Here is a 9,698-nt window from a genome sequence, read left to right as displayed (position 1 = left end):
AAAGAAACAGCAGGTAAATTACAAAATGTATGGTTATTTTAAGGTTTGAGTTGCCAAAGGCAGCTTATTGTTCAACATTTCTAATAGAACAGCTGTAAGATAGCTCTGAAACTTTAAATTGAATACATTTCAAGAAGTGCACTGATATATAAAAATAGATCCTCCTGTGAATATTTGCAAATTAAGTTTATTTTTTAACTTCCACATTAAAACATTGAAATATAAAAACAGTTTGTTCTCTTGCTGCTTAAATAGATCATTATTCATTATATTTACACAGCCAATAATGAACTCAGCACAATTACTGTTCCATTTTCAGCCAGCTGCCACTAGGTGGTGTATATATCCTTTCAAACCCCTTCATTTAAATACAACACATTACTTCTATGTGTAAAATAACAGCAGGTGGTTTTAAGGATGTATTAACCTTATAATCACAGGGGTGACAAATTCAGTTAAACACAAGTTACTCTGGCAGCTTAACAAAGAATCCTTTTAACGATCCTCTTGAACTTTAGCGGTTTCCCCTGTACGGTATTCATGCTCATTCAAGCAGTACTTTGAAGCTGAGGGGGGATGAAAGTCTTTAGTGCTCATTGACAGTGTGCATCATCGGCGAGTCTCTTTGTCCAAAAGGTCTTTAGCTTCGTTGATCTTGGCAGCGAGATACGGGGAACCACCTGCAAACACAAAAACAATTTTGGTGCAACTCACTAAACCGGCTCTACATGCAGTCTAACAGACAGGTTTTGGTTAGAGGCAACTTTCTCTCTTGAATTAATATCACAGATAATCACAGATAACAGATCGATCTGGTTTAGGTTTACCTTTATCCGGATGGTTCAAGACCATAATCCTCCGATGGGCCTCTCGTACCTTGGCTTTAGTGCTGGCTGGGCTGGATGTAACATAATACATCCATGTGATTAATTAGAAATGATAAAAATATGCCACATTTTAGAAGACCAACATTATTTATACCAAAAAAAGAGGCATTACCTGATGCCCAGAATGAGACTGGCCTCTCGTTTGGACATCTTCTGCTCAAAACCTCCTTTGTAGTATGATGAAAAAGTCTGAGGAGACACCACAGTATTAGACCTTTGATTATGTATGCCAAATAACTTTATGATAGAACAGATTTTTTTTTAGATCATTTCTCTAAAGACAGGCTAAAGCAACAGCACCCTCTGGCTTTCTTTAAAAAGGTTAATAGTCTGAGGAGGAATATATTTCAAACATACTTTTTAAATGACGTGTGAAACATTCAGGGTGACAAATGCAGAACATTTATAAAAAACAGCACATAGAATCCATACCACAAGTGCACACGCAGGCAAAAAATGCATAAAAGTTCATGAAACCTAAAAATAGTTCCCTTTATTATTTACATGGTTTGGGTAATGACAGGTGAAAAAGACTCAAGACCAGTATTTCCTGAATCCACCTGCCTGTAATATCTGAGATCGACATGTTAACATGGCACAGTGTGTAGCAATTAGGGCTGCTCGATTATGGCAAAAATGATAATCACGATTATTTTCACTGAAATTGAGATCTCGATTATTTGACGATATTTATTTAACCCTTTAAGACCTACCATAGAACCAAGTCCGCCAGAGCTTATATTATTTTTTTACATGCTGTAGTGCCATTTTTGGGAGCATTTCAAGTTGCTATACATCAATACAACTGTTATAGCCCATATTTTAATAATATGTATGCATTAAGTCCATAGTAACTACATTAATTGCAAAAAAGTGCAATAAACTACAAAAAAAATTGAAAATCGTTTTTGTTTTGTTTTTTTACATATATTTCTACTTGGAGAAATTTAAGAGGCTTATCCCTCAAAACTTTAAATACAAAAAAGTTGCAAAAAATAGTTTCCCACCACAGGAAATTTATTGTGAGTGTCTTCATAGTTTTACTTCGGAGATACAGCAATTTTTATATACTGCAGGAAAAACAAAAAACAATCCTATGATGCAAATTTGCAAAGAAAACAGCATGTGCATCAAAACAAACTATTTCCAACAGTGCAATTCGAGTTCTAAGCATCACAGAAACTATTCAGAAAAGTATAGAGTCAAACATGACTCATAAAAACACCAGTATACGCTTTTAAGGCCTACAAGTAAAAAAACTACATTATCTGCGAAAATGACGTCACTTCCAGTTTCGGACAGGGAATGGCAGACATGCGGTAGTTTGCGTTGACGTCTTTTTCATTGTGGGAAGTGTTACGAACAGCTGATCGGATCGGCAAAGTCTGTTTCTGGAATATTATGTTTTTGCTGCTGCAAGCGCTTTTTATGCAATTTCTGCAAAGCTTTATGTGGAAGGAAACCGTGACCTAGGGCAAGCTGATGACATAAGATGTAAGTACAACTCCTCCCGTTTCATATGCAAAACAAATTATTGCGCTAACTTACACGGTTCCGGTTCTACAGGGATTTAAAGGGTTAACAATAACAATGTATTGAATAATGACTTTAAAAAGATAATATAAAATAGTGTGCAAACACTGATAACAGTGCAAATGTTTGCAATATAAAAAATAAATGAAAAATGTAAACATCTATGTTTAGTGAACTTTGGAGTGTTGCTCTGTGGTGCAGCTACTACACCGTAGCAAAGTTTACACACTATGTCTACTTGATCCACGTCTGACTCCGCGAACCCATAATGTTTCCACACCACTGAAGTTTTTTTTTTACCTCTCTTTTCAAACAACGGCAGTCACTCTCCTCTCCAAATAACTTCTGGGGCCCGTTCTTCGTACCTCGCTAAGTAAGTTAGCTGGATTTGATTGTTGACGATTTTGCGTGATCCTGGATCGTTCGGTTCCCCGAAGCTCATCCGGGACTTGCTGTCGTAGCAACAGAGCCGTAAGCGTAAACCTGCTCGGGAGCAGGTTTACTTTATGTAAACAGGATTAGATCGCGGCCACGCAGGTATGTCCGCTTCATTTATACGAAAGCAACAGCGATATTCCACCACTGTTTCACCATAAATAAATATTATCAATGTAACTAAAGATAATGCAGCACTTGATCCTGTTATTGATTTCACACAGATACATACAGGTCATTTCCTAAAAAAGGGAAATGTACTATTAACATTCTATTACATGTATGTGATTATTACAGATGTAATTCATATTTCAGAGTAGTAATTGCAAATTACTTCGTGTAATCAAGATGGGAGACCACGGCTATAAAAGCGAAGGTGGATTTGGGAAGCCTGTCGCAGCCATGTCCTGTCCGTTTACGCGAGCAATCCATTGTGGAAGGTGCAAGATTGATAAGGAGAGTCCTCAGAATCCAGCGTATATTGCGGGATAGACAGGATCCTTTAGCTCAGCGCGACAGTGTGCTCATTGAGAGATATCGATTTTCCCGTGAGGGTATTATTTACTTAACCAACTTGTTGACGAGGGGGTGCAGGACCACCACCTGTCTTTTTTTTGCTCTGCCCTTTTCTTGGTTGCTGTTATGAACAAACAAACAGAGTATTCCAGGGTCTCTCTTTCCAAGAGACGAAAAGCAATATAAGTGGTAAATATTACCATTCTGTAGAATATTCTTATATTTATATATATATCCTGTTGTGGCTCTAATGTGAAAGGGGATATAATATAGCATAATATAATATAATGTAATGTAATATAATATTGGATAATATAGTGTGATATGAAATTACTTACGAGTTTAATTTGTCAGCAACTTTCTGCCAGCCCTCTCTCCTTGCTTTTGCAGCCTTTGCAGTGTTCCCTTGCGTTCTGATTAAACTCTGAAACTCCTGAAATCCCTCACTCAAGAGTTCTTGCTCTGCTGCCGAAAAATACCGAACGCGCTCCTTCGACATTTTCGCCGACCAATCAAAGGGTTGCCAATCAATGTTTCTACTATCGATGCGTAGCCCCTTTTACGACACCCAGTGATCTCACATTACTTCATCCAGCTGTACTAATCGTCAACAGCAGGTGTGTTCGGAGAACCGGATTAGCGAGCTCACGGTTAGCGCGATGATTTGATCTTGGATGTAGTAAGCAACGTACGAAGAACGGGCCCCTGCTTAGCTTTCCGAGCTTCCCTTGGGTCCTCTTAATTGTTGTGAGGCGTGTTCGAAATGCAGAGAGGTGCGCTCGATTTGCCACACGGAGCAGCGCGAGAGTAAAGCACGAGGGAGGGGCTAATAATCGGCTCAGTCATTTTTAATGATCGTTGAAAGCCCAGATCGTAATCGTGATTAAAATTCGATTAATTGAGCAGCCCTAGTAGCAATTATTCACCTGGAGTAGATATAAGCATTACAGTGGATGTGCAGGATGTTCATCATTTACTTACTGACGAAGGCATCTTCTTCACAGTTTCAGAGAAGACTTGGCCAAGAGGCTTCCAAAGGTGGAAAGCATACCGGCCTATAGATTAAACACAAGACATGCACAAGAATTTTAAACCAGAAAAAAAAGAAGAAAGCTTTCAAACTACAGAAATTTAAAAAAAAAAAAAATCTAATTCAAAATCAAACCATTATTACCTGCAAACCCTGCTGCAGCCACACCAAGACCAACTGCAATTAATGTCCGTCCCTGTCACCAAAAACGAAACATCCAGCTGTTAGCACACTGGGTCAGACAGGTCATTCGACACAGCTACTTGAGTAACTTCACTATTTAAAGTTAAACTTTATTGACTTGTGTCTGCTGATCGTGTTTACAGTGTTTTAAAGCAAATAACCTTTGCTTTAAAACAGACACATTTTCCTTTGGAGTTCTCTCTATCCCCTCCCATGATCCATAGCTTCAAAGCTGACTCTGGCTTTTCGTCATGTTTCTACAGAAAAAAAATAGGCCAAAAATGATGCTTTTCTTGCATCATTTTTGAATGGCCATTTTAAACTTCTAATATCTAGAAACCTACTTCAGCTAGGAACTTAAAATTTTTTTAGGGTGTATGTCTGGTACTAGAGCGCTACGAATAGAGACCTCAAGGTGAGTAATTATGCCCGAATGCCAGATGCTTCAAGCCCAAACTATTTGGACCTCCGATATCTAAGAACAGACTTTGAGGCGTGTTGCCGATTGTTGTTTACAATTTCTCATATTCGAGGCACGTGTTTTTGTTTTTTTCAAGCGTGTCTTTCCCCTTTCCCCTGTTCAAACCTCAGTATATTTTGCATCGTATTTTTTAAGCCTCACAATAAATATTAATGACATCTAAAAGAACCTCTGCAAGGGCTCTTGTCACACATGGCCTGCACTGTGTTAACCCATCGACATACAAACGTCACTGTTCCTTGGAGTCATACATGTAACCCCCATGTAGCTAGTTGTGGCTAACCAGGTTACGATTCCTCATCTACTGTTGTTTAACCCAGAGAAAATGAAGATTGCACCAATTAGCCCTGAAAGCTCGTGTCTGTGAGACATTCTTTAAAGCTTACTTTGCTCAGGTTAGTTCGCTAGCTTCTGTACCTGATGCAATAGACCGACGTACCGTTAGCGGTCATTGAGGTTACTTAACAGAAGCGTCAGCTGCTATCCAACCACCTCGATTTAGTTTGACAGACACAAAAGTCCTATGTATTTAAAACAGGTACTTACCAGCTGCCTGTCTATCTCCGCGTCACTTCTAACACTGGTTTTTGGAGAGTACTCAGTGTATCGCATCAGGTCTCCATCCACGGTCATTCCACCGGCGTTCGCCATGTTGCCTCACAACTGTTAAGAAATTACTAAGAGCACATCCGGTTGTGACTTTCACAATAAAGTCGTCATCTTTGTTGGAATGGGGACTGTGTGGCTAATTGCAGGGAACATTGAGATTTTTTTTGTTTAAATTAACTAAATGCCATTAAAAATCCTTTTCCTAATTTAAATGAAATAAACAGAAACGACAGTATGCTTCAAAATAGTTCAGTTAAAACACTGTTGGAGAAAAATTATTGGATCTCATGATGAAAATGCAAGTTTGCTTACTTGAAGTACAGCATTCCAGTCAAGTCATAGCAAACACCATAAATAAACCAACACTCACCCTACCACAACCCCCCCCCCCCCAGTAATAATAAAAATCTAAATAAAATCTGATGTTTCATCTCCAAAACATAAAGCCACAACATTATTGCACATGTGTGCTCATGTGTCAAACAACGCTATACAATTGTGTATATATCATAAATATATACACAATGCTTTTTTCTGAATACTATTGTCATGTTTAGCGCAGAAGAAACTGTAAAAATAGTGTTTTCCAAGGACAGCACAAAAAAGAAAAGCGAATTTTTAAAAAAATGCCACGGCTTTCCTATTGGTGTAAAAGTGAATCATGTCGACCAATAAAAACAAAATGATTTGGCAACACGTGGGATTTGGTTATTTAGCGAGAGGGGAAAGTTTTGGAAGTGACGGCAGCAAAAAATCCACCAATATAGACTATATTTATATGAAACAAGTATACTTACTGCATTTAATGTATTTTAACCATATATAATGCATATTACTTGGTTGTCTGGCTGTTATCATTTCTAACTTATTTAGATGACTATTACAATAACAGGGACACTGTTTGCTTTTTAATGTAGACAACTTTATTTTTATTTCAAGAAATGAAACTGATCATTTCAATTTTTCTGTGATGCCAATTCACAACAAAACTCGCCTGAAGGAACTTTATACTGTAAGCTGAAAACCCTCCATAAGGTGGAGAAATCCCTGACAATCAAGTGAAAGCATAGAGAAAGGAGAGTATAGAGATGAGAAATAACTAGTGGAAAGAGAAGAAAGACATTAATGATGTGCAGTGGTAGAATCACTGAAATACAAGATTGAGAAAGGGACCAGGGAAACCTATAGAGTCTGACAATGTTAGTGACATTACACACTGATTCAATATTAGTTTTAGTGGCCTCATTACTGCTGAGATGAATTTTAACAGTCTGTTTTTCAATAGCCAAAAGTTTTAAATTTGTTTAAGTGAGATTAAGTGAGGCACTCACATCATGTAAGAAAAATCAAGTGTTACTCTGCTTGCCCTTCTTTTGCTTCTCTGCAGCGGTGGTCCTCAGTCCGACTGTGATTGAAGGTGTTAACGGACATGTGGCTCCTGCCATCTTCGTAGTTTGCTCTGGCCCTCTCATTTGACCTGTCAAAGCAGTTTTGGTCTGGCTTCCTCTTACTTGCCAAGATGGAATTCTGTGTCCTGTAGCCACTGGTTGAGCAAGATGAACCCGTAGAATGATGGTATTTCTTCTGGTCATGATCTGACCTTTCACGTTGGTATGTTTTTTTTTTTAAGATCTGGGTCACTCGTATCCTTTTTATCTTCTTCCAGATGTTTTCTTTTCAAGTGTGATTTGATTGGAAATATTGGAAATGTGTGAGCAGTTTTACAGTGACTGGGCCTGATGAAGTTCAGGCTGCTCCTCTGAGAAGAAGGGTGGAGGCCAAGGGTGGGAGTTCTGTTGGGCAGGTTGTCTGGTGTCAGAGGTGGGCTGGTGCAGAGACCCACACCCTTCTGTCCCGCTGTCTGACATCCCTGTCTTCTTTATTTTAAAGCTGTTAATGTGCTCATAGCAGGACTTAACACTGCAGACAATGAATCATGCCATATGTTAAATTACTCATTTAAATGATAACAGCATTTTCACATAAAGCAAAGTAATATGTAATAAAATAAAAGACCAGATTATTTTTTATAACCTTATCACTATTAGAGTTCAACAAACATCAGGAGATCACACATTTCTGCGGTTTTATCTGCATAATCCTGAGGCTCGGTGGGGTGGATCTAAAGGGTGATCTGCCCACTATATGGTCAAAAAGTATACTTACATGTAAGAGGTCATCCAGAGATTTATTCATCTTTTCTCCACGAACTGAATACCAGACTCTTGGAAATACAGTTCAGATGTCTGAAAAGACAGTCTGAAATTTTCTTTGGGGGTTGTCCTTGAGTCTCCATCATGTATCTCAGCTGAGAGCACAGCATAACATGTAATCAAACAAGGAGTCCAGCACAGACGTTTAACTGACATGCATCATGTTATCAATCTTTTCTATTAAGCGTGAAATCAAATTCTTCAGAAGAAATAAAAAGCGCTCTTGTATTACTTTACTTACCATTGTAGCATCCCTGGCTGAATGATGGTCTCTTATACTGATGCTTCACAGAGGTTTTATTGGAAATGTTTTTATTGAAACATTCAGTGAAGACACCGTAAGAGCTAGGAGCAAACAAAACCAGCAATATTAATACCATAAGATCAAAGGAAACAAATTTCTCCTGCTCACATATAGCATATACATCAAATTTACATCACTCAATTCATTATATCACCTCACTAACTTACAACTACACATAAAGGTCAAGGTCAAGGTTAACAACATAAACTCTATTAAACGACATTTTGATTGCATGTAACTTATTCCGTTAAAGGAAACAGCCCAGGGACCATACATCTATGGCTTTTGTAGATGGAAGCCCCAGAATAATCTCCGGAGACCTGATGGACGACAAAGAGAAATGATTGTCACATTTTTTGTTTATGTTGACCATTTGGATAAGTATTATTTATACTACAGCTGAGAAACCCCTAACAGAAATCACAAACACTGGAGTTTGTGTGACTGTGTGAGGAAGAGATTCAATTTGATTCCAGCTACTTACCAGTACGGACAGGTCTGAATGTAAGAGCCCCACTTTGGCAGCTGAGGTGTCATAGGCGAGGTCAAAGTCAATAATTTTATTCAGTACGGCTCTTGGTGATATTTCACCAACATTACATTTTATAATTTCAGGTCTGCGTGTATTGTTCCAAGAGACTTGAGGTGATTAAGCACTATTCCAGTCTGAGAGGTATCAAAGAATATGTCATGTTACGATTCAAATTTGATCAGTATCCATTTTCAGAGCATTAATGTAAAGAATCATGGAGTTAATCATACCTGCACGACGATGGGACGAATTGCCTTTTAATTGAGCAGTTTGAAATTTATTCCTTTCATGAAGTCAAAAAGACTTTTTAAAGATATTCAAACTCAGGAATATATTTGGTTTGTTGGAGTTACAGGCGTTATGTTTTCACATGGCAGTGAGCTAGAAACATGAGATGGTTTTTACATTCGTTTAACAGAAAAAAACATTTTATAGGCATTTCATCACAGTCCTTACATCCACTGCACACATCTTTCTAACTGAAATTCTTGGGAGCAGTTTTTACCTCTTGGTTTTCCAATGGGTCTTTGGGTTCTCGTTTTTCATAATGGCTACAGCCTTTCTGTCAGCCATACTGACACATTTTGCAAATGTGCCATAAGACCCTTCTCAAAGGAGAGTTCAAATTTGGTACTTGGAGGATCTGGAGGTGAGCCAGCCTCCTGGGACTACCTTGTCCTGGGCATTGTTGGGGGACATGTCTGATAAAACAATAAGAGATAGAAGAGAAAAGCAGATTTAAACTTAAATTATAATGAAATAACATAGATGGTAAATACTAATGCGAATAGAAGATACTATTATAGACAAAAATACTAGTAAAGTATTGTGAGTGTAAACAAATCTGTTGCAAGCTGGATGAACAGACAGCAGATTATACACTGTACACACTAACCAAATTAATGTTTCTTATTTCTTCTTCAAAATGTAAGATGTGGTCAGTGTCATGTCAATCACAAATTTAACAATCCAACC

At 38.0% G+C, this 9,698-nt stretch overlaps 1 protein-coding gene and 1 long non-coding RNA gene across 2 annotated transcripts; both read right to left on the bottom strand.

Annotated features, from left to right (window-relative positions):
- Positions 1-173: 173 nt before the first annotated feature.
- Positions 174-5,751, bottom strand: dnajc15 (DnaJ (Hsp40) homolog, subfamily C, member 15). The gene is made up of 6 exons (XM_005951851.3): positions 5,612-5,751; positions 4,546-4,597; positions 4,353-4,426; positions 1,000-1,076; positions 828-898; positions 174-680 (listed from the first exon to the last, which is right to left on the bottom strand). Exons 1-6 carry the CDS (start codon positions 5,714-5,716, stop codon positions 610-612), a joined length of 450 nt encoding a protein of 149 aa, XP_005951913.1. The 5' UTR covers positions 5,717-5,751; the 3' UTR covers positions 174-609.
- Positions 5,752-6,185: 434 nt separating this feature from the next.
- On the bottom strand, positions 6,186-9,417 carry LOC102313870. Its single transcript, XR_317812.3, has 6 exons — positions 9,229-9,417; positions 8,954-9,104; positions 8,676-8,857; positions 8,129-8,511; positions 7,841-7,982; positions 6,186-7,594 (listed from the first exon to the last, which is right to left on the bottom strand). It is a non-coding gene; the product is annotated as an uncharacterized LOC102313870 (long non-coding RNA).
- Positions 9,418-9,698: the final 281 nt, after the last annotated feature.

This window comes from Haplochromis burtoni, unplaced genomic scaffold, assembly GCF_018398535.1.
Source record: "Haplochromis burtoni strain Fernald_Lab_line unplaced genomic scaffold, NCSU_Asbu1 Contig_1164, whole genome shotgun sequence".
NCBI classification, from domain to species: domain Eukaryota; kingdom Metazoa; phylum Chordata; class Actinopteri; order Cichliformes; family Cichlidae; genus Haplochromis; species Haplochromis burtoni.
This window is presented reverse-complemented; position numbering and strand designations above follow the sequence as displayed.

Excerpts from the sequence above, each read along its gene's own strand:
- dnajc15 (XM_005951851.3), bottom strand. The coding sequence starts at position 5,716 with ATGGCGAACGCCGGTGGAATGACCGTGGATGGAGACCTGATGCGATAC. Across the intron at positions 4,598-5,611 it reads CGGAGATAGACAGGCAGCTG|GGACGGACATTAATTGCAGT; the intron begins GTAAGTACCTGT and ends TTTTGGTGACAG. Across the intron at positions 1,077-4,352 it reads TGAAGAAGATGCCTTCGTCA|ACTTTTTCATCATACTACAA; the intron begins GTAAGTAAATGA and ends GTGTCTCCTCAG.